Source organism: Camelus bactrianus, chromosome 3, assembly GCF_048773025.1.
Source record: "Camelus bactrianus isolate YW-2024 breed Bactrian camel chromosome 3, ASM4877302v1, whole genome shotgun sequence".
Lineage (NCBI taxonomy): Eukaryota > Metazoa > Chordata > Mammalia > Artiodactyla > Camelidae > Camelus > Camelus bactrianus.
This window is the reverse complement of record NC_133541.1, coordinates 91,551,679-91,577,965: the sequence shown is the minus strand read 5'-3', so window position 1 is coordinate 91,577,965 and position 26,287 is coordinate 91,551,679. Positions and strand designations below refer to the sequence as shown.

At 35.7% G+C, this 26,287-nt stretch overlaps 1 protein-coding gene across 1 annotated transcript in view; it reads right to left on the bottom strand.

Annotated features, from left to right (window-relative positions):
- The window catches only part of ADAMTS19 (ADAM metallopeptidase with thrombospondin type 1 motif 19), a 222,728-nt gene that overhangs the window by 114,433 nt on the left and 82,008 nt on the right, over window positions 1-26,287 (bottom strand). Inside the window, exon 8 of the mRNA XM_045507852.2 lies at window positions 9,191-9,296. Coding sequence (XP_045363808.2) covers window positions 9,191-9,296 — 106 coding nt within the window. The remainder of the gene's footprint in view (window positions 1-9,190; window positions 9,297-26,287) is intronic.

The following is a 26,287-nucleotide window of genomic DNA, read 5'->3' as shown; positions in this document are numbered from 1 at the left end:
CTTACTTTTGTAGAGAATGTTTCTAATATTTCACCATTAAAAATAATGTTTCCCATTCATTTCAGTAAACATACATGAGTAAATTTTTATTTTATTGGATTTTTCTGCATCTACTGATAGTATAGGTTTTCTGCTAATTAATAGAATCTGTTAATTAATCTGTTAATGTGGGAACTAAGATTTTAAAATGGTAAATGACCTTTGCTATACTGAGATAAAGCCAACTTTATTCCCTTGTATTAACTTCATTTATTTGCATAGTGCTGCTTTATTTTGAAAATGTTTCTTTGCCCTTTTTGCATTCTTCTCAGATAGGAAGAGACTAATTTTCCTTCTTCACAAATGTCTTTTATTGATTTTTATGCTACATAATACTAGCCTCAAATACTGAGTTTGAGGCTGTTCTTTCATTCTAGAAAATTCAGACTAATATTAGCATTATTTATTCCTTGAACCTACTGCTATGTCTGAACTGGTGTTTTCTTCAGAAAGATTCTGAAGTGCTGATTCAATTTCTCTAAATGGTTATAGATCTTTATGTACTTTCATTACATTTTCTTAGGATTTTCCCATTCCATCTGTTTGTAACTTTTTGTAATGAAAGTATTCAGTGTATTTTCTTAGTATCTTTTTAATATCTTTGGTATCTGTGTTATATTTCCTCTTCTCATTTCTAATACTGTTGAGTTGTGCCTTTTATTCTTGCTCAATCCTATTTTTTACCAATTTTACTCGCATTTTCATTGACTCAGTTTTGGCACTGTTGTTCACGTTTACTGCATTTTTCTCTTTTATTAGTTCCTGCTCTTCATGATTTTTCTTCTTTTTTTTTTTCACTTTGTTGTTATTTTTCTAACATTTTAATTTGAAAACTTAGGTCATTAATTTCAAAATATTTTTATGTGTATATAAAGCTACCCATTTTCTTCTATGTGCTGCTTTATCTGCACATGTGCATACTATACTCTCTAAATAGTATATCTGCTACTGTTCAAACCTGAGAATATTCTGATTTCCCTAAAGATTTCTTCTTTGATCTGTGAGTTTTTCAAGAACATGCTTGTAAATTTGTAAATGTATGTATTTATGAGTTTTCTTTTTGTTATTGGTTGCTTAATTGTATTATGATCAGAAAAATTCATCTGTATATTCATTTTTAAAAATTTGTTTAGACTTATAGGATAAAACAATATATGGTCATTCTTTTTAACTATCCAGTATGTTTTTAAGGAGTAGGTATTCTTTATTAATTGGCTGTAGGTTTTATGCCTGCCCAGTAGATCAATTTTTTTAGTTATTCAAATCTTTTCTCTTCCATCAGCTCCTCTATCCAACATTAAGACTTAGCCTCCTGTGAGTGAAAAATTCCATCTCTTTGATATTGATAGAGTCCTATCTTTACTATGTGAAAACTTCCCTTTCTCTTGCTCTTTAGCTTGATCATTTATTTTTTAAAAAAATCTCTTTTTGGAATTTCTGAGCATTTAAAATGAGGATGGGAGATTTCAATATCTTTACAACTTCTATCAATCCAAATCCTAAAGTTAATCCTAATGTAAATTTTTAATGTGAAAATAAACGCCAACTTATTACTTAAATAAGACAATTTCCTCAAGCAGAATATTTTATTCATTTCTGCTGTTCTACATATCACAGAGGTTATATATTCCACACTTTCAGTAATAAAGTTATCTTTATTGAGTAAGTACATTTTGAGTGCATACCATGTGCCAATTATGCAAGCACCACTGTTCTAGAGGTTGCAAATACAATGGTGAATTAAGGACTCTAGAATTCATCATGTACATACAGACAGACTAACAGACAGACAGGTAGATAGATGGAATTGGGTAAATTTTAGGAGGACAAAGTAGGCAGAAGATGATAACTGTGGTTATACATACATTTTTAAGAAATGTTACCAGAAAGGCCTCACCAAGAAGGTGGTATCTGAGCAGAGACCTAAAGAAGAAAATGGAGACAGCCACGTGACTGTTCTGGAGAAGAACACTGCAGGCAGAAGGAAAAGCAGAAGGCAAAGGGGTTGAAGGAGATGTTTGCTTCATGTGTTTAAGTCACAGAAAAGAGGCTGATGGCTAGAGTGAGGAGGGGACTGGCAGGCTGAGAGGGAAAGAGGCTAAAATGTGTAGGGCCTTGTGGGGCCACTGTTAGGGCTGGGGTTCCAGTGAGACAGGAAGCTATTGGAAGATTCTGAGCAAAGCAATCAGGCAATGTGCTTTTTAAAAAAAAAAAAAAAAAAAGATTCTCTGGCTCTAAATTAAAAACAGGCTGTGAGAGGCAAGGACTGAAAAATAAAGATCGTTTAGGGGGTCACTGTAGTAACCCAGATGAGAGATGATACTGGCTTGGCCTGGAGTGGTGGCAGAAGAATTAGTGAGAGGGCATCAGATTCTGGATATATTATGAAGGTGGCGTCAACAGCTGATGAACAGAATGTGGAGTGAGAGAGGACTCAAGGATAGTTTCATGGGTTTTGGCTGAGCAGCTGGAAGGATGGAGCTCCATATAACTGTGACAGGAAGACCTCAGGAAGGAGCACATCTAGGGTGCTGAGAATCATTTCTGCGTGTGCACACCGGAATAAAGTCTCACTCCAAGTGGGCTTGGGTGTATTTAAAAATACATATTTTTTTTTATAAAACTTTATCTATTAACTTTTTCATACAATATCTAAAAACACTCCAAAATATTTGAGTGTACCTACAGCATCTTTCCTACAATAAATTTTCACTGACATTCTATGCATAAGAATTTTTTACTAAGGTAATTACTATATTAAAGCATTCACTTATTGAATATGTATTTATGGAATACCAAATATGTACTGAGCCCTAGCAGGTGGATTAGGAATCTCATGATAATAAAAAAAAATAAGCATGATTCCTTACCTCTTGGAGCGGAAAGCCTATGAACAGACGAATGAATGTACATTTATAAAGTGATGGTGCCATTATCTGTTTAATAGACTGACCTACACAGAACTCATCCTATGGGAAATGACTGCTGATGAGATACATGAATCATGATCGGCAGGAAATAATTACTCAAAGATGGGAAGTAGGAGTATTCTAGGCAGAGGGAGTGGCATGCGCTGATATTCTGCGGTGCCAAGAGCCAAGGTGCGTCGGACACACTGTAAAAACTCTAGCGGTGGCTGCAAGGCTGAGAATGAGAGGGAGCCCAGTGTGAAGCACAAGTGAAGAGGTAAGGTTGGGGGAAGATACTACAGAGCCAGCTCAGAAGCAAGCTAAGTTCATTAGAAGTACCTTTCAGCATTACCGGCATAGCACAGTAATTAACAACATGGGCTTTGATTTTGGACATGCTTGACTTTGAACATCACTCAGGCATTTACTAGCTGTGTGAGCTCTGGCAATCATCATCTCTAAAATAAAGCTGATATTTCTGCCTTCCTGTTGCAGGTGAGAGAAGAAGTCTTTGGTCCCAATGTACTAAGCTAGCATAAAGTTGTGCTATCCAATAAATCTCTAGATTTAGCAAGGTCAGAAAAATACTCAGAGGATTATGTTACTAATAATTATCTTTAAAATTATTATTTCCCTGATAATTAATATATTTTATAATATCTAAGACCTAGGGCTAAATTTTAGTAAAAGCTTACCCGATATTAAAGGGGTCATTTTACTTTTGGTTGGAATTTACAAAGAGGACTGAATTATATGTGGCTCTAAAGAAAAAAGAACATAATATATATATATGGTACATATATGGTGTATATTTATATATTTTGTTACCTAAATTTTATCAATATACACACACTTACATAATAAAACAGCCTAAAATACCACTAAATATTTGTACAAAAGAACAATTTCTGTTATTTGCAATGGGTTGCATCACAGAATTTATGTCTAAAAGTACCTTACAAATAATATGAGGACAGAGATAAACAATTCAAATAAATACCTTTCAGGCTGAAAATAAAAAGATTCCTCTCGAGCAAACAAACGTGACTTGCTATGCAATACTGACTTAGAGTGAATAATTCTTAAGTAGCAGAGCTACTCAAAGTGTGGTCTGTGCACCAGCTGCTACAGGTGACAGACGTGTATCTAGATAAGTGGCCAAACTGGAATGTCAGCTACATCACTAAACATGCAGTTCAGTTCAGCTGACTTTTTTACTTCGAGACTTTTTCAATGGAACGAACAATGTGCTATATTCTGGCATAGCTTCTTATCTCATCAGAGACCACAGTTTCAATACAAGATCATTTATTGAGCAGTTAATGAGAAAATCAGATTCGATGGAGATAATTTTACTACATACACTAAAGTAGATTTTAGATGACCTGCTTGTGTTAAATGGCAAGAAACAGAGGAGAGAGATATGGGAAGGGGAATAAACAGAAAACAACTAGACAAAAATTTATTTCCTTAACTGTACAATGAGGAAGCACTTTCAATTACAAAAAAAAACTATAGAAGAAATAATAGAAGAAAATATGAGACGTGACTACTAAAAAAAAACAGTCTGCAGCTCAAAAACTTAAAAAAATAGGATTAAATTAACTAAGAGAACTAGGAAAATATTAACAATATATTTAATCAATAAAGAATGTCTTTAATACCAAAAGAACTCCTGAAAAATTAATCTCTACTAGCTTCAGTTTCCTCATCTGTAAAAGGACAGTAAAAACAATACATAGCTCAAGATTTTTGTGAGATTGGATTACATAGGAATAAACAGTGTTTAATGCAATGTCTGATAATAGAAGAACACATTTTAATTTATATTAGCAACCTAATATGATATTCTAAAACTTTAAAAATAATGTATGATTGTGCAGTAGTGTTAGTTCCACAAGTATGGGTGGTCACAAACCTGCACATTCTAAAGAAAGGTCTGGCCTTTGCCTGGCTCTTGGGAGGTAACCTCTAAGGCCTTGAAATAACCTGTCTGATAAAAGTATCTTTATTCACTTGGGGGTCCTGGGACATGTCCAGTAGTTAATAAAAACAATGTGATTTGTGGTGGGGTAATTGGGACAGACTGACTTCTGGAGGAGCTGGAGACTAAAGGTCTGCCTTGTGGGTGATCAACCATGCCTCCACAACCAATTTCCACTAAAAACCCTGGATACCAAGGCTAAGGTGAGGTTCTCTGGATGGCAATGCTATGTGCATATTCTCACACACTGCTGTTTAGAGAATTAAGCACTATCTTCTCAACTTTACTGGAAGAGGACAAATGGAAGCTTGTGCCTGGTGTCTCCTGGACCTGCCCTATGTGCCTTTTTCCTTTGCGGATTTTAATCTATATTCTTTCACTGTAATAAACTATCATAATGAGTAAAACAGCTTTGTGGAGCTTAATGGGTCCTTAAAGTAGATCACTGAACCTGACAATGGCTGGGGATTCTTTCCCCACACACAGTCATCTAACCACAATTAACAGATGAATAATAAATTACAGCTTGAAATCAAAGTAAAATCTCTCACTTTAAGAAGTTTCTGTTCATAAAGATCATATAAAATATATAAAATATAGCAAATATGTGAATCCATATATATTCAATGAACTCTGCCAAAGTTATGAACAATTTCCTAAGGTGTTTTATTTATAAAAATAAAAATTTTAGGCTTCATTACAGTAAATTAAAGTCCTATTTGCATTTCATGAGTGTAAAATATTAAATACCAATAAAAACATTCTATCATTGGGACTTTGGGTTACAAAAAAAATAATCACTCCCTAGACCTACTGTTTAGAAAGGAAAATAATTTTGGAAAAGGAATCATAAAACATCATTATAAATCAGTTATATCCTCTTTCTTGCTATGGATTCTAAATTACACTTTTGTGTATAGTTATATATGAGTTTTAATTGGTAATTACTCAAAGGAAAAATTAATACATTTTTGCAGACATTATTTAAGATTCCTTTGCAATAGTAAAAGAAGGATTTTTTTTGTTCACTTCAATTACTCAAATTCTCACCCCTCCAAGAGTCAGTTTTATTACTTGCTGAAGCACATTGACTTTTCCAGCTATTTATAGAGTTGCTCTCGGAATTTCTAGAAATCGAATTCAAGGCAACAAACATACAGACACTTAAATCAGTTTAGAAACATTTTATATGTGATTACAAACCAATTCTTGAACTGACAAGTTTAAATGGGATCATTCTGCCATTCTTAAATTGTGGGTTGAAGAATTATGTGATCCACTTTCTGCCTACAGGAAATATATTGGAAGAAATCATGACCCTCAAAAAGAAAAAAAAAAATCCAAAAAGAAAAAAAAAGAATGAACAGTTTCACTTAAGCAGATGAATCTTAATCATACCTCTAAAAGCTCTATTGGAGAGTGTGTGTGTACACAGGATCCATACATATAATTATCTAACATCTATGAAAACTCTCCCTATTGGGGAGGCTATGTGTATGTGAACACTGTTTTTTATTTTCTCTTCCTGTATTTCTGTTTCACTGTGCTTTACATCTTCCACTGGCTGCTGCTGATGTAATTTATATAGATGAACTCCTTGCTGTCTGTTTTTTCTTTATAAAGTCATGATTATTCTCGCTGCTATTGTCTCCCACTCTCTAGCATCAAGAAAATATTAGCCTCTACTTTTGAGACAAATACTGCTTACTGGTAAGGAGAATTTTTAGTAACTAAGTAGTTCAACATATATCACACATCCTGGTATTAATCCATCAAGCATTACACATACCTTTGGCACAACTCTACTGATTTGGGTACAGCTCTATAAAAGTCAAATAAAATAATATTTTACTACCATTTTAGCCATTCCAACCTGAGTTCCTGGTCATAAACCAATGTTTCTACTACATAAAGCTGAAGTGCCCTTTCCTTAAATTATATCATTTACTGCTTTGTTTGAGTAGTTGTAAGTTCTCGACCAAGCCTTTGCACGTTAATAAAGCATACTGTATTGTGGTTGGTTCCTTTAATTAGTGTTTTTCCTACATCTTACAATATAATAGAGACTAAAGAAATAAATTATATATATCTGCTTTTAAAATGTAAAATTTTTTTTCAAAGTGAATCCTCTACATTTCAGGGTACTTGACACAATTATTTACTGTCTGTCTCATTAAGATGTATTCAGATAATCTGTATATCAAACTGTTAAGGCATGGCTAAGGTGAACATTTTAATTATTCAGAAAATTGCATTTAAATTGATAATAATTGTATTTATGATCAATTTGCACTTACTGTCTTAAGATGTTTTAATAGTAACTTTTTCTTGCCTCTAAACATTATTCTCAGCCTCTGTCATTCAAATAATGCATGTGGTTTTTCCTATTATGATTAAACTGAAATATCTTTAAATTATGAAAACTGTATTGGAATTAAGAATCTAAATCCTACTGTTGTGGTGCGAAACATTGAATGAGATTATTGCATTGCATTCTTTCCCTACAGGATGATGATTTTAAATTGTAAATCTTTTTTTAATTTCTTTTTTGAATAACAAATTCTTTGTATTCTAGAGCATTTTAATGACTATCAAAAGCTTGCAGAGGATAAAACAAAAATGCGTGTATACATTTAAAAACAGCAACATCAAAAATCAATCACTGTTGATAATGTCCTTTCTCTTGAATTAGGTTATGAGTATAGGGGTATATTCAATTTTTGGTAATTCACAGGGCTGGATAATTATGATTCGGTCATTTTCCTATACTTCAGCTTACTTGAATAAAAAATTTTTTCCCAACAAACAGTTACATCTTATATAAATTTTTGTTTAAGCATTCTGACACCCATCAAATTCTACTGCCAACTCAAGTTTACTCAACGGTCTCCAGGGTTCAGGAATATAATGAAAAGGAAATGAGCCAGGTGAACGAGACAAGAGTGCTGCCACCTGTGATGAGCTGAGAAGACGGGCCCCATGTAAGGGGTGCAGTCACTGCTCGGCTCCAAGGAATGGCTGCTGTATGGGACTGTGTGCCAAATGCTGCCAGGGCTGGAAATCTGAATTTTTATGTCAAATTTATACTTTTCAATGTTGGCAACTGATTCAACTTTTTAAACGCTGCCAGCCAAGCTAAATATGTCCTTGACCAAAGAGGCCTCCATAAAGATCACTTCCCTGAGTAGGACCCCAATAAATCTGAGTTCAGTTAAAATACTTTTCATCTGTACTGCTGATACTGCTAGCACGCAGGGAAGCCAACAGTCCGAATGAAGTCTGAGTCCCTAGCCCATGCCATTTCTGCTATAGCACAATTCCTGTAAACATGTGCCTATTTCTTATGTAACTTGAATCCCAAACCAACCTCATAACGTAAGTATTAACCCCATTTTATGGATGAGGGATCCAAGGTCCAAAGATAGCAGGCAACTTGGTGCAGAATTTGAGAACAGTATGACCTGAGTTAGATGACTTGAGTTCAAATCCTTCCTCCAACACAGCATATTTATAGCTTTGGGAGGGTAAGTTAACCTCTCTATACTTCAGTTTCTTCCTTTTAAGATGGGTACTCTCATGGTATTACCTCACAAGAACGCTTGGGGTATACAAAGCAGCTAGAAATAGGCACATAGTAAGTGCTGTGTAAGTGCTGTGACTACTAATTATTATTGTTATTATCATTATTTGTAAAATGAAATCCTTGCTTTGTGTGTGTTTCAAGTGAACTAATCTACGTAAAGTGCTTAGAATTATGCCTGAGACACACTTAATGTTCCTTACACATGAGCCGTGTGTCCCATTTAATTCTCTTGGAGATTCATTACTCCTAAACCGGGCAGAATAATTCCTTTACTCTGTGTTGGGTAATGACAGACAGACACTATCATAGGCTGGAAGTGTTTACACTTCTACACAGTGTTTTCCTCGGATGTCTGAATAACACATAGCTTTGTAGGGCCGTGATCATCACAATGTTTACGTCATTTGGAAATGCATAGTGAAATGAATCATGTGTCAGATGACGACTGTCCTGATGAGGATTTTAATAATGTTATAAGACTCTAGTCAAAGTATCAGGAATCAGGAGGTACCTGAATGAACAACATTCAGAAGACACTCTTCAAATTTAGATGATTTCCCTAATTTTAAAAAACCTGAGCCCAAAGCAAAAAATGGAAAGATATGCATGTAATTCAGTAACTCAAATTACAAAGTTATATGTTAACATATGAGCATAGCCAGAATTCTCACTTACTTGTGACCCATTTCATGAGCAATTGTGAATGCAAGGTTCAGGCCATTGTCTTCAGCAATAATACATTTTCTCTTCTCACTACACATCCCACTCAGGTAAGCTATACCTAGAAAACACAAACATTAAGTATCAAATGGCAGAATTAAAATGCAAATATTTATGCTTGGTATTAGTAGAATGAAAGAAAAATGATAGTTTTTCCACTCAAATATGTCAATATTAAACCGTGATACTTAGCACCTATAAACAGAATTTCAGGGGAAAAGGCCTATATGTGTCATTCAATAAACTATTAATATTCTTTTCAGTTTCATATTTTAGATGAAATGATGTTATCAATTATATAATTCTCAAATGGCATACCATGAGAATAGTTTGTAAATGCCACTTTTGATTGTCATGTAAGATAGTCACAACTTAGAAAATGTAAATAAAAAAGCAATGATTATTTAAATATTTTTTAATTCTTGTGAAGAACCTTGTCGCAAAGAAATACCCTAAATAAACTACATTTAGAACATTCTTGAACTCACATTTGTATTTTGACTTAAAAATTTTGAAATTTTATTTCATGAAATACCATTTTAACTAATGTAACAAAAGCTATCTGCGGTACTTGGAAAATTGAGAATGTTTCCCTTTCTTAGTTAATAAGATGATCTAACTGCAGAGCACATGATAGTGAAATATGTAAGATAAATATTTCAGCAAAACATTTGATCTTTTGGTTTAAGTTATTAGTAAAGATGACAATATCTGAAATCGTTAATACTTTTTTTAGTCAAAGATTCACATACTATTTTACTAATTAAGATAAATCCCTAAATAAATATCATCTAACATAAGAAACTATTATCTCCCAAGAGTAAGTATCAACATATTTTTAAATTACAGAAGTTATTTGTAGTAAAAAATATTGAGCATTTGTTGAATTAATTCTCAGATTCTTATAAAACACATGTAAACACATTTTATGAAAAAATTAAAGCCTAGGCAGGTGAAATGATTTGCCAAAGATCATATGACTACCAAAATGATAGAATGGGGACTGAAATCCAACTGTGAATCCACCTGCCAGCTAATTTTATTCTGCTTCTGACCACAATTCAGAGGAGAGCTGCCCCTAGGTAAAGATGGTTAGCTGAATGCTTATAACTTCCCTCTCTTCAGAAACTTAAAGAATAACGGTAAGAAATAATTAAATTTAAATAAAGTAATAAATCACCTTGCCCAGGTTTTAGAAAGATAGAAGATTCATGAAGGAACGTGAATTGATTCGGTGGAGCCACAGCTCTAAAGACAGGAGAGAAGGATTTCATGAGCATGGCAGAGGCCCAAAAGGCTCAGGACTGAGGCACACAAGGTTGGAGGACAGGCAGTGCTGGCGGGCTGAAAATGGAGATCCGTGGAAAGTATGTCTGAAATCCTCACTTATTCAAACCTTCGTGAAAAATGTCAATGCCTGACAGCCACTGCCCCATCAGGAAAATAAAGATGTATTTGTTAAACAAGATGTAATATGTTATTAAAAAATAAAACTAGAGAAAGAAACAGCCCAGAGAAGAAATATAGATACAGATGTTATTATCTCCACGTATTTAGAAATTAAAATAGATCTTACAGAGATTTCAAATTCACAAACAGATGAATGACTTCTTTATTAATGGATGGGTGGACAGATGAATTGATGAATAGACTTCTACTTCATTTGGCTTATTAAGGCAACTGAAATTACTCCAGGGTTAAATCAAGATAAAGTAGGAAGGAAAGATGAAGGTGGCAATAAACAGAATGGAGAAATGGAAGAGGAGAAAAACATATTCTTTATCTAGTTCCATTAAATAACACATGAAATAAAAACTTTTAAAAATTCTTAAATGCAATGTGAATTTTAAGAGCACTAAGTCATATGCTTATTAATTCAACAGAAAGTGGAAAACCAAGATTTAGAAGTAACTGAATTTGTGTTAAAATTGTAGGGAAGAAGGAAGAAAGGATGAAGGGAAGGCTAGAGGGTGAAATAAAGTATCTCCTCTTAAAAGGGTATCAAAACTCTCGAGCATTTAAAATTTTTTTAAATACGTAATTTGAAACTAAACACTCTATAAAAATTCTAAAGTAATCTCAACTATAATCAGCATGCTGATGACCACTATTTGGTACAAAATTTCCTTTAGGGTGCCTATGTATTTCACCACATTTTTTTTTTTACCACAATTAAAATAATCCCATCACTACATGCAGATTAAAACTCAGCTAATGCGGGTTGTCATCAAGTCATACATCCCTTTGCTACATGGACCAGTACATACCAAATTTACTCACTTCATTAAGTTTCACATTTCTTCTCCCATACCCATTCAAATATACTTGCTCCCAGATAAAAGTAGTATTGTCACTCGTTTCAAATTATTATATCTTCTGTATTATTCTTTTTCTTCTATATTTATATATTTTTCCTTATTTTTCGGTAACCTTACTACATTGGCTAGGATTTTCAACATACTGTTGAAATACATGTGGTATTGAGCTGTCTGTTTGCTGACTTTAATAGCAATGTTTACAGTTTCACAATGGAAGATGATTGCTGTTGGACTTTCACAGATACAGCTTAAGTTAAGGAAATTAATTTATGATATTCTTGTATGCCTAAGAGGAAAAGGAGGCAATGTTATTCAATGTGTGGGTCAAAGGTGAATGGGAGTTTGACATTTTATTTTTGGAAAAGAAATAGAAGCTTGGAACACAACAGAGAGAAATGGGAGAGAGCACTGATTAAGTCCTAGGGGAATACTCAGTACAAATGAGCCAGAAAACATATGGTTCTGCTGCGGAGGGAGAGCACGAGCTTGGAGTAGCACTAACATGCCCAGCTGGGCAGCATCCAATCTAGTGGCTGAAACAGAGATTAACATTTGGATTAAATTTGGGCTGAGGTTTTGTAGATCAGGTATAAAGGAAGAATCAAAGGGTTATAGGGGTTGGCAGCAAAACTGAGAGTGAGCGATGGGAAGGAACTTGTAAGGCTCTATGCTTGATAAGAAGTAAGGTCAGAGCCTCATAATAGGAAGAAACGAATACAGTGGTCAGAAGAACAGTCATCAATGAAATAAAGAAACAAACACTTTCCAATAAAGTGTTGCAGATTGAGAAAAGGGGAATTTAGGCATTTTAGGTTTCAGAGGTGAAGTTTCATGACATGAGGTACTGCCAAGAGAGTGGAGAAGGGCAGAAGTAGAGGTCAAGCAATGATTAAGTCGTGTTCGGTGCACTAATAATATGAACATGAAACTGCACAAGATCACAATGAACTCAGGAAGGTGGGAAAGGAGGCCACCCTCCCTAGGAGATGTGGGCGAGAATCAAGGAGGTCACTCAGACACAGCGACAGTGAGGGATCCGACGGTAAAGCTCAAGAGCTGCAGGTTCAAAGGAAGAGTTTTTATACAAGGTCAGGAGAGATTTTGATTTAGAAGCAGCAGTGGGAACAGGAGGAACGCAACAGGTGTACAACTTTGCTTCTTCCTGGCACCAGCCCTGTGATTACAGGGAAAAGAAAGCACGGATAGTGACCTCTCTGGGGGCTCAAAATTCCTCAACAGGTTATGGTAAACCAACAACCACTGTGTGGTCATGTAAAAAAAATATGGGGATAAAAATGATAATTTATAAAGAATAGACATATTTTATACTTTAAAATATAAATTTATATAAAATGTAATTCAAAAATGAGCACACATTAACACAGAGGAATGACGACAACTCAGGAGTAAAAAATTCGTACCACCACAAATTCATAGAAGACCAAAAGGACCACACAAATGTGCTAAATTGTTAATAGCAACTGTTTTCTGCAAAGAGATTATGGGTCATTTTTCCTCCTTTTTTCCCCACTTTCCAAATTCATGTAAGTGTTGATAATAGTTTTATAATGAGAAAATTAAAGACATAAATATGATAATCATGTCTATGAAATTTGAGTAGTAATTAACAGGATGTCTTCTAGATCACAGTGCAATTTAATAATCAAAATGACCCTCTACGTCTATTCTTCTTTTACTTAAGTGTAAAGTCAAAATCTCCAACTAAGATTCTGATAAATTTGAATTTCATTGTTCTCACATTTGGCACACCAAGGAGATTTTCTTTGACTTGAAAGTTATGGAGAATAATTGTAACCATGACTAATTTAAATGACTTGCATTATTCTGTTTAAAAGCCCATGCTTTTCAGTTTTCAAGAACCCACATGTTTCTTATTATAATAAGGGGTAGAGGTTAGGAAGGAAAAGGATTTAACACAGCTGTTACTTAAAGACAGATATAATACAGACCCTTTTAAAAGCACTCTAATATAAAAAATTATGAAAATACAAAGGAAACCAAAGTAACCTCTAATTTCTCATCTAAAAATGAATCAAGTCATGAATTGGGAGTCAAGAGAACCTCTCTTCTGAAAACATAACATACTGTCCTGGACATGATACGCTACACGGCACCAAGACGATGAGCGACCTCTAAAGCCCTCCAGGATGCATGTCACAGTAATGCACTAATCAGGAAATCAGAGGTTTTATGTGATCAAATGCGTGTACCCTAACAAAAGTAAGTCACCTCGCTCCAGAACTGTTGCTTTTAACCCCTAGCTAGACATCCTAAGTTCAAAACCCTGGCTTTCCTGGCACAAAACCCTGCACATTCCTAGGTAAAGTTATTTATCCCGTGATTGCACACGATGAGGTAAGTTATATACCTATGATCCCCACTATTTCTTGCGGCTTAATGTAACGTGATATGTGACAAGAACCAAAGGCACAACAATGAACACATGCTGAGCACTGCCTTCAGGAGCCTGAGCCACACAAACACCCATTTTAAAATCTTACGATTGAAACATGAAGATGCACATAGGATATTACGGCAGAATGAAAAAGAGACATTGAATAGGGGAAAAGCAAAGCAGGAAAGATTTTCAGAAAGGGAAATAGCTTGGTGGTATCACTGAGCGGGCAGAGGTGAGCCAGAGACAGGCAGTGGGAGGGGAGCTGGGGGTGAAATTTCTAAACAAAGGACTGATCAGGGGAAGGGGTAAGGAAAAGCTAGTGAGAGCTGATGTCACGTGTCGGGGGCGGCTTACGTCCTTTAAACGTGTAAACCACGGAGGACACTTCTGCCCCAACACTGTACTTAGCACGTTCTCAATAAGGGGTATGTTAAAAGAAATGCACAGCAAGACTAATATAAAATGTGATTCAATGTAGGGCCTTAAAGAAAAACATGATTTTAAAGAATCAAACACACTCCATCCACTAATTTAAAAAAATTTGTAATAATTTAGTAATGGTGCCCAGGTAATGTAAAACCCATTTACATGATTACAGTCAAACTGGGCTTTGAACATATTCTAAAATAACAACTTGCCTTACTACTTTGCTAATTATCTGCCTCTGTTCCATTAAAAGATGAGATGATGACACAATTACATAAGTTATTATATTACAAGTTTATTATCAGTATAGATATAAATCTATTTAAAAACAGGCTTCCAGATTCTCTTAAATGTTTAAGTAATTATAATATTCTTAACAGCATGGTTTCTATGAATACTAAGCAAAGGGACTTCTAACAACAACAACAAAACAATACTAGTTTAATAAAATGTATAGTGTAACTCTACGGTTAAATAAGGCAGAATATTGTACAGACACTAAAATGTTGTTTATATGTTCTCATATCGTGGTAGCCTCTTTTTATAAAAAACACACCAAGATGCCAAATGACATGTAATATATACAAATTCTGGAATATACAAGTAAGCCTGAAGCAAAAAAAGTTTCCAAGCACAAGAATAACACTTAAAAAATTCAAGTCTGGAGTGGTAAGATCATGAATTAATACTGTCAGAGCCATAAACATAGTCATAAACCTACTCATAATAAAAACAGAACTCATTAAAAATGTGTAAGTTGAAATGACAATGCTTAGGGAATTTCATAGGGTATATCAGAAAAAATGAGACTGAAAATCATTGGTTAAAATGCCTCCCAAGAGATGGGAAGAGAGCATCAAATCTTAAGAAAGTAGAAAGAAGGAAATAATAAAGTGGAAAATCAAGGAACAATAAAACGAATGTAAAAGGAAACTGGCAAAAGCTGATACTTCCCTAGCAAACTGGTTAAGAATACAAGAGACAAATACAAATCACCAGCATAAAAAATGAATATAAAAATGTCTCCATAGTTACTATGCTAAATAGTATATTCGTAAATTTTCCAACTTACCAAAGTTGTCACAAGAAACACAGAATCTAAAATTTCCTATGATAATCCCCTTCATTCATGATACTCCAGCTCCACTGGCTGTTTTTCTCTTTCTCTTTCTTTTCTTTCTTTTCTTTTTTTTTTTTTTTTTTGGCTCATTATTTCTCACATGGGACAAGCATGTTTTTCCACCTCAAGACCTCTTGTCACCTGTCTGGAACATTCTCTACCTCCATCTCTCTCCAGATCTTTTTAAAATATTGTAACCAAGCAGGACCCTAGGGGGCCTTCCTGGGACAGACCTCTCCCCCACGTCCTCTGCCTGCCTCTTCTCTGTAGAAAAGCTGTAGTCTCCCAGGCCTCCCCAGAGTCACGAAGGCCTGGCTCAAGAATTAATGACTGAAAGGATGTGAGCATGTAGTGACAAAAGTAGCAGTTGGGCCAGCAGAGCTGGTAACAATTTAAACAGTAAATTAGGCATATGGCAGTCACAGAATCTTTAGTTCCTCCCTGAAGTATACAGATAACAGTGTCTGATGCACGTTCCTGGGTTGTTTCACAGATATTAAAGCCCCCACCAAATGGAAGACGTGAACTGCATGATGGCCACGAGCACTCAGCCCTCAGGGGAGCTGAAGCCTGAGGACCGATACTGTTAATCCCTGTGACACCGCCCTTTTACCTCACCATCAACCAATCAGACTTGTGCATGAGCTGATCACATAGTCTTCAATGCCTCTCCCTCGCCTTGCTCTTAAAATGCTTCCCTGAAACCCGCTAGAGATTTCAGGTTTTTTGGAGCACTAGCTGCTCTGAATTCCTTGTCAGTAGGTTGGTTCTACTATGTGGTGAGGAGGCCCAAGTTTGGATGGGTAATAATATCACTTTTTTCAGTAAGGCATTTCTTGATCTCCAAATTTAAAATTATAAATACCCTTCTCCCTACCATGGAGTTCCCAGACTATCTCTTACTTAGATCAATTATTTTTCCCTTTTCTTCATTTTCATTTCATTTTTAATGCCTCATTTCACTTATATATTTCAATACACCAATTGCTTTGATTATTTACGAAGGTTATTGACCATCTCTCCTTCAGAATGTAAGCACCGCAGGGCCAGCAAGTACTCAGAAGTCAACTTGTTCATTCCCAGTGTGTAGACCATGTTTTGCACAGTACAGGGCTAATGAAGTCTGAGCTGTACTGACATTCATTTCTCTTATATTTCCACAGAGGTGATGTCCTCCTACTCGTCTAAGGGCTTTGCTCTGACGGCAGATGGGAAAGGATAAGGATGAGTGTTATTCCTTTGGAACTCTGGAGGATGTGGATTGGGAAGTCCCAGGCCAACACAGGGTGGCTCAAATCGAGAAGAAAGGAAAACACTGTGTGACCAGCTGGAGAGAAGGACTGAGCTATCACTTCTGAGCCTACTTTGATTCTTGCTGCCAAGGAGGCTGGAGTGGTGGGTGGTTTCAGGCAGAGGACCTATGGATGATAAAGCTGAAGTTCAGCAGTGTCCCCAGCAGCAGCACTAGCTGGAAGGGTGGGGAATGGGGGTTGCAGGTAGATAGAGTGTGATGGAGAGAACTGACTAGGAAAGCTACAGAGCCCTGAGTTGAATGTTCCTATGTTGACCCACCAACTACATTCCTGTAGCCAAGTCAGGAGCGTGCTCTGTTGCCGTGTAGACTCAGGGATCGCTGCAAAGATGAAAAGACTAGAGGCATCAGAGGGCAGAGAAGGAAGGGTGATTTCTGAGCTACAGCCCATCACCTAGGCTTCTTAGAAGGAATCATATGAGAGGCTGGGGGATTATTTGAAAAACTGAATATTAGCAAAAAGCAAACCAAAACCAAAAAAAAAAAAAAAAGGTATATGAATAAAGTAATTTAAAGTAGAAAAAATATTAATTGACAAGTTTAAGTTTTCACTGTCTTGGCATCAAGTGAAGTAGGAACTTGTGAAAGATTTAATACATTGTAGAAAGCTAGATGCAACATTTTCTTTGCTTAATTTAGTATAAATTTTGACCTTGTTACGTGTATTGAGACAAAATTAACTACAGATGGGAATATATGTGTTTTAAAAAGTTGGTGTGTGTTACATTTTAATGGGTTTCTGAAGGAAAATAAAAGAGTGAATAATTATTCATTTTAGATTATTACCCTAAGGTGCCACAGAGCAGAGCACTAGTGCACCAGATAATATATATACACCACTTCTAAATCTCTGGCAAGCTTTTATATGAAATATTAATGTGGTGCAGGAAGAAGAAAGTGAAAGATGGTTTAAGTAAATGTTTAGGAAAAACAGTGAAAGGCAGGGAGTCCAGAGGGAGTATGTGGGGTAAGCAGAGGTGGCCGGTCCCTAGGTTCTGCTCTTCTGAGATGGAAAGGACATCTTGGTATAGGACACTTCCAAAGTAGGTTTTGATGTTGCTTTTGCTGTTTTTACCCTTCCTTATTAAGCTTTATAATAAACCACCCCACTGAGCAGACCCACCTCCTCCCCAGGGTAAGGTAATGAAAAGGACGGCTTTTGTATGGAAGGCAGAACAATTAAGAAAATTTATGCCTGCGGCGAGCTCTGTCCTCCCGCTGTGGTATTCCAGATTTATTCAGCTTCACATCCACTTCTCATCTCTCTTCAGAAAATTTAAGCCTGGGTTGTTGGATGGTTTTAGAAGTTCAACCCTTCAATCTTTAGAGAGTTTAAATTAAGCCAGACTCCAGTGTACATTGTTGTGGTTTTGATATATCATTAATACATCATTAATAATGTACACCATCTGAAATTCTTAATTTAGATTTCAGTGACGCTCTGAAAGTGTAATTCTTGTGGCACAGTGAAAAAGCCAGATGTGGTCGATTACACATCTAACTCCTGTAAATCAGTAATGAGAACTTGACCGTGCAGTCTACCACAAACATGGCTGAGAAATGGTGTTCTCATTGCTGTGTTAATTTTAAAAAAGATAAATCAGAGTTCTGAGGCTTTATACATAACTTTGCTCATAAGTAAAAAAAAAAAAAAAAAAGATTAATGATTTCATCGGCCTTGGAGATTAAAAAACTGTCATGACTTTGAAAAATAGGTAAGATGAAACACAGTTAAAGATTTTTGTGAAGCAAGTTTAAGGATACAGCTGGAAAATTTTTTAAGTGTTCTGATTACATATAAATCAGGAATTTTGGCTAACGCTTTTTTATAATGTTATAACGTAATCATATCCTGAAGGCATTAAATGGGACAATTAAAACTAAAAATATCGAGCTACTAAGAAGCTGTTAAGTTGCTTTCTTAGTACACTAGTAAAAACACTGACAGCACGCATTTGTAACTACAAACCAACTCCAACTTCAAACAGTTTGACACAATCTTCTTTTTCCACCTTGCCAATTTTTAATCATTTTGTTACTTTGCATAACTTGCTTTCTACTCAGTATGGTCAGTGTTTTTTGTTCCAGTTAAGGAAAGAAATACTTCTATGCACTGGAGAAAGCTACAAAATATAATTACAACTATCTGATGTTCTTAAATCTCAACTATTTAAAATACTAAGTTTGGTATGGGGCTTTGACATAATTTGTAAAATAAAACATATGTGTACGTAAGGACAAGTGACTCCAACCCTAAACACATTTTTAAGATTGCAGTTTTTTACGTCTATACACCGAGGCAGTTAATAGTAAATAAGTTGGTGAAAATTCTTCTCAAAAATGATTTGATGTTTTCTAAAATCCTGGTCAGAATTCCATAGTAAATTTTTAATGACTTGTTTTCAGCATCAAGTATAAAAAAGGCAAAATGCAAAGAATCAAGTTTTAGGAATCGAGGCTCTATGTCAAATATTCCAGGGTTTGAGTCCAAACCTTGATTTTTAGCTTTGTGATCATGGGAAAGTTAGTTCTGTTTTCTGAGCCTCAGTTTTCCCAACCATAAAATTGGGAAATCAACCGTTCTTCTGAAGAATGCTAATTCATTTAGATAACATATTTCAGGCTTCTGATGGCCTGTCTGAAACATATTAACTAGTAATTATTAAACTTAGCTTTCTTATTTGTAGAATGAGGTAACAACCCCTAAGATAGAGAACTCTTGAAAGGTTAAAGGAGGTGATGTATTGAAAAAAAAAAAAAATCTCGGGTGCAGAGAAGATGCTTAACAAGTATTCCCGTCCACCGACAATGTTGTATAAATGTGCAGTCAGCACGAGCTGCACTCTCCAGATGCTCAGAGTGAGACAACTCTTAAAACCTGTAAGGAGGACCTCAGGGAGTTCTCTAAATTAAAACGTTTTTTGTTTCCCAAAGTTGCACTCAGCAAATTTTAATATTCATACAGTGTTTAATAGCATGATTAAAATAATTTCTAATATAAACAAAATTCTGTAATTAAAACAAAGCTTTAAGAGTAAAGGCTCTTGAGAAGAGAAATATCTAAAGAATAACCACTTTTCATAATAATTCCTTAAGAATTATGTATCCGAGGCTTATCCCTACAACACGTCTTGCCAAAATAGAAATATAAAATGTCTGATTTATGTTCTGGCCAGTGTCTAGTAAGATATACACCAGCAGCCAAGAACTAAAACAAGATAAGCTCAGCCTTGCTTTTATTATAAACCGATGAAGGAGATCATTTTCCTACCAGGAAACCATTTCTATTCAGAAATACAAAGACTGAGCACCTGGGATGCTCAATCACTGTGCTATGTGCTGAGGAAACAGACAAGTACTGAGCAAGATCTCTGACCACAAAGAGATGAGAAGGAGAGGGAGTGAATGGAATGCAAGTTATGAGAAAAGTATACTGAAGTCCACCAGGTTGATGCGTGGTAGAGTGAGAGGCCATTCAGGAAGTCTAGAAGTGGAAATTCATCAGGGTTCTGATGAATGGGTAGAGTTTGAACAGGGATAAAGAGATGAGAGAACAACAAAGAAATAGACTTCTATTTGGAAATTCTAAAACAATCACCAAAACCTGTAAAAATTACCAGCTTTTAAGCAGCTCTTTTGGCTATAAATTGTATTTTCTTCATCTGAGAATGCCCTTATTTCACCTTCATCTACAGTGACAATCCCTTTTTTCAGTATTTCAAAAAGACGTGTCATCCTCCTGGCTTTCCTGGTTTGTTATGAGAAATCTGCTGTCATCAGAGTCACTGTTCCCCTAAAAATAATAGGTGGTTTTTCTGTGTCATTTTTTTTCTTTGTCTTTAGTTTTCAGTGTTTGATCATGGTATCTCTGGCTGTGGTATCTCTGGCTTCAAGTATTTCTTGTTTGGAGTTCACTTGGCTTCTTGAATCTAATGGTTTAAATCTTCTGCCAAATTTGAGAAGTCTTCAGTCATATTTCTTCTCTCCTTCTGGGACCCATGACAACTGCTTTGAAATTTCCCACAGATCCCTGAGACTCTGTTTATATTTTTTCCAATCTTCTTTTCTCTCTGGTGCTCATATTGGATAATATCTTCTGATCTAGCATTAAGTTCACTGACTCTTTTTCTCTGCTGTCTCTACTATTCAATACATCCAGAGAAATTTTTGTTTTGATTATTCTTTCCTCAATTCTAGTATTTACATTTGGTTGTTCTTTACATATTCTATTCATTTGCTGAAACTCCATCCTTCATTTCAGGAATGTTTGCACTTACTTGTTGCAACATCTTTGTAATTGATATTTTAGTCTTTTGTCAGGAAATTCCAAAACCTGTGCCATCTCAGAGTGGGAATTCAAATTGAAAATTTCCTATTTCTTTATAAATGTGTAATTTTGGATTGTATCCTGAACATTCTGAAGAATATACTATGAGACTCTCAGTCTTACCTAAATCCTATGAAGAATGCTAATACATTTAATTTTTTAGCATGCAATCAACCTAGTTGGGTTCAGGATGTAAGTTCCAAACGTCCAAGGCTCTTGTGGGCTTTAGTTTCATTGTCAAATTTTCTGTGTCAGTTTTCAAAGACTTCTTACTGTTACTCAAATCTGTTCGAGGTGTTTGTCACCCAGTGACCAGTCTGGGACCGAGATAGCTCTGTCACTCAGCAACTCACTTCTCAAAGAAATTTTAGGGTCATATTCACACATACAAGAATTGGAGGTGAGCAAAGGAGTTACCAAACGATTTTCTGGGGTTACTTTCCTTAGCTCCTCCCTCTCCATTATGTCCCTGGTACCTTTCATGTCCCTGCGGTTCTCTTTCAGCTCAGCTTCCAGAAAGGCTGTGCTTTAGTTACCTCACTAAGCTTTGCACTTTAATGACCGTATCTGCTTCGAGGTCTGAGTAACAGGAGAGAACAGAGACAAAAGAGCAGTGGGCTCGCCCTTCTGGAATGAAAGCCCTGTAGATCAGAGAGGACGGGTCACCTGAGATTTCTGACTCCTACTGCTGCCACTACGGTCCCCAATGCCACTATCACAGGATGGCTTTGCAGAAGGGGGAGGAGAGAATGTAGACAATTTTTAAACGGAGGATTCCCCTCACTTTCTCTGAGCATTAGGGGACCTTCCTCGCCCTCGATTTAAACTAGAGGTATTCCCTAGAGCTCTCTCTATATATGCCCCAGTGACCACTTTCAAGTTTGGGCTGTGTTAAGTCCAGGAGAGAGAGAGAGAAAAATAACAAACTCACTGCTGGTTTGGTGATACTTCAAATTCTTGTCTTCTTCCCAATCTGCATGCTACTATTTACTTTTTAAAAATCCTCAAATAGCTGTTCCATTCTCCCATGTTTAATAGCTGCATTAAATGAAAGAGAAGGGTGGAGTGTGTTTACTCAAGTGTACCTTCAACTAGACACAGATAGTTTCTTCTCTTTAAAAAAAAAAAAAAAACAATAAGGACTAACATCTTGGAATTCAAAGAAAATTACCTACGGAACTTCATTATTTTCACAATGTAAATGAAGCATCTCAATAATCTCAACATTCTCTAGAGTCATTACCATTTTCCAGTGAATGAAGGACCAGAATTGGAAGACTATGGCAAATGTAAAGCAACAACTCTGCTGAATCACTAGGTTATTTAGGAATTAAGGACACAAGTCTTTGTAATATACTGAAAAGTATTTTCTTCCCTATGAGTTTACAGTTTCTACGTTATTGCCATGTAATAACTGGTAATATCCTGCATACTGTAATAGAACTGACTTACTAAGCATTTGCATTAAAAATAATACAGGTTATTTTAAGATTATTACATACTAATCATTAAACAAAAAGAAACATGATGTATAAACTGTTAATTTTCTGTAATACTCTTATTAAGGAAAACAAATGATATAGACGAATTTTTACTGAGATCAAGACAGGGCCTTCTGACTATAACAAGATTATTAAAATTTGATGACAGATGATATTCAGATTTTTAAAAAATACTAAGACTTCTCAATACTTAAGAGACATGTACCAACAAATTTATGCTTGAAAGTCATGATAGTATAATTGTGGAGAGAAAGTTGGCTCAGGGTAAAAGGAAGACAAACGGGCATTTTTTTTAGTTACCTAGGCAAGAAGAACAAAAGGATAGCCAAGGCGGAAAAGATGTAAAAAGAATGTGTAAATAGTTTCATCTTAGTCACCACTCTCTCTAGCACCTAGAACCTCTTACACTTTGGGCAATAGAGCAGGTGCCCCAAAATGTTAGAGAAATTTGAATAAATGAAAAAGTAGGGAGACGGAGAAGTGGAAAGTAGATCATCTGAAATGAACCAATAAAAATTGAGGGAGAAGGACAAGTAAAGAAGCACAGTTCATACCGTCTGCTAAGTACGTTTCCAGACCTTTAGATATCAAAACTTAGAACCTGATGAGGATTATCACCCTTCTTCTACCTGACACATCTGAGATGCAGACCTCTGTAATGTACCCATAACCAACGCTCTGTGGCAAGGTTGAGAAAAATGCTGGGAAACCAGCTTCCAATACATGCAGCAAATGCTCATAGGTTGATTCCTAGTAAGTTTAATGATTATTATAGGGGGATTAAATAATGAAATATCTAAGTTACAAAAATAACTGTGATAGCTTCAGGTTTCTGAAATATGTATTTTTAATATATAATTTACAATTTTGATTAGTATGTAAAACTATGTCTCAAACATGTTCATTAATAACAGAGTGAACAGAGAGCTAGTCTGCCTGGGGCATCCCATTTTACACTTTGTCCAAGCATAATTATTCATTATGCCTCGAGTGTCTTAGTATGAATTACAGATTATATGATTACCTAATCAATAGATGAACATCACAGGCCTTTTTATTGCAAAGCTATAGAGTCATGCCCCGGCCCTGTGTGACTTCCTTGGGCTTTCTCATTTTCTTTGCTGGAAGCTCAAAGACTAGTAGTGCATTTTCCTATATTCCAAGCTGGTGCCACACGATTTACCTCCTTTGACACTAGTTTTCCGCACCCTTGTTTTTCTGCTCCACTGGGCAAGTGTTCAGATTTCACTCTAGTTTATATAGAACAGAAGTTCATCACTGGTAAAACAAGGGAAAAGAAATATCACATGTGGAGAACTTGCAAAGACTGCAGGAATGTAGTAAATCCTTACAGAATCCCCTTAAAATCTTATCACTGTTCTACTGTCCCATCGGGTATGAAAAGTGGAAATCTCTTTGAATCTCTCTCTTAATTTCTACTCCTAACATTTTCTTTTCTCTTATTTTGCTTTCCCAGAGGACCACAGACTAAGATGGCCTCATTTTCTTCCAGTATATAAATCCCCAACTGATGTATAATAATGAGTATCCTTTAGTCTGAATGCATTAGTTTCCTACTGATGCATGATAAATTACTTAAGTGATGTAGTGACTGAAAGTAACCCCCATCATTAGTGCACGGTTCTATAGGTCAGAAGTCTGGGACGCCTTAACTCGGTTCTCTGATGGGGATCTCAGAAGGGCAAAATCAAGATGTCATCCAGGTGGGAATCTTATCCAAAGGCACCTGGGGAAGTACCAGCTTCCAAATGCATTTAGGTTGTTGGCACAATTCAGTTTCTCGCCTCTAAGGGAGAATATTAAGGTTAGATGTTCATATCTTAAGGTTAACTGAGGGACTATAATTACATCTGCCAAATCCCTTCCAGCTACCTAGATTAGTGATTGACTCAATAACCAGGTGACGGGAACCTCAGCAGTGTCATCTTTAGAATTCTGTCCACCACACTGAATATATTCCATGTGCTTTTCTGAGAACATTCACATTAAACACTGGGCAGCACATCCTAACAACATCTCTCACACAAATACGATGACTTGTGGGAATCCAAATCTGACACTAGTTTACATAAAATTATGTACAGTGAAAGCTGATACAGTCTTTAATTCATTTGATAATCTCTAAAGAGCATGTCTCACTAGAATGAGTGGGCAAGAACCCCCACTGTTATCCTTGAATCCATCACAGCCCTTGGCATAAGACTTGGAGTATATGGTAAATACCCAATAAATGTATTTGAACAACCTTGAAGACATAATTACGTTACCAATTCATTTAGAAAAGATTTATATAGGAAAAGTTAACTTCATTATTCGCCTAGTCCAAAGGATTACACGTTTCAAAATACTGAATATTAAACTCATATGATTTTTCAGTAGAAAAAATATAGTTCTAACCAAAAGTAGAGAGATGATCTCAATAATTTCTTTAAGTATTTCCTTTAGGGGCCACGATGCAAGAGAAAATGCTACAACTGCTGTTTAATGAAAATTAAGCTACTTTAAAAAATTGGTTTGATCTCTCCTTCTCACCCAATAAAAATGATTACTTCTGCTGAAATGTGGTTTGGAAAATGTATTCATATTCGGAAAAGGAAGTGTCTGGAGGTTGTCACATGTACAGTGTCAACATAAAAGGGTTATTTAAGTGTGTTTTAGTCTCTGAATATATTTCTTTTTTGGCGATTGCTTCCTAGGCGGTCTGTAGGCCTGTTTGACAGTTTGCATGTACATAAAGTCAGAATTATTCAGAAGTGTGCAGAAGAAGAATAAACCATCATTCCAACCTGCTAAAAGACAGAAAAAAAAAAAGTGTATTAACAATCCTGAAGCAACAGAATGCAGGGAGCATCAAAGCATCCCAGAATTGGCAATCTGGCGGTGAATAGAGCACAGCCTCTCTTACCAACTTGTATTAGAAAATATTCATAGCTGGGAACTCATGTTGGTCAACGTGTTCCTCTGCCAACTCTAAGTTTTCTATACTGTAGAGTTCTTAAAAGGTTTTATGAAACACGCACACACGTCATCCATGACTATCACCACTGATTATCAATCACTGCCAGGTTATGGCAGAATTTCTGAGTGCTCTGCAGAAACCTGGGCTTCCATTGTATCTTTCCGGTGGGTTTCCGAAAATCTTTTAAAGAGGTCCACAGAGTCAAAACTGTCAACCTTTGCACTGATGGTACAAAAGAAATAGCAGGTAAAACTGCCTTTGCTGTCAGTCATTTTATTTTCCACTGATATGCATTCCCAGAAGGAAAAATGGCATTTTAACTCTTAAATGTCCTAGATAAAGCAGTAATATGTATTAATTTCATTAAATCTGAACTCTTGAGTACATGTATTTTAAAATATTTTATGTAACAAAAAGGAAGTATGCATAAAGCATTTATGCTACAGACTAAAATATGCTGTTGTCTCTAAAAAAAGTACTGTGAGATTGAGTTCTGAGCTGAACTCACGGTGCTTTTCATTGAACACCATTTTTACTTAAAAGAATGTCTGACAGACAAACAATGGTTATTCAGATTTGGGAATCTGGCTAACATTTACTCAAAAATGAACAAAGTGAACCTGTCAAGGAAATCAACTGATGGTACTT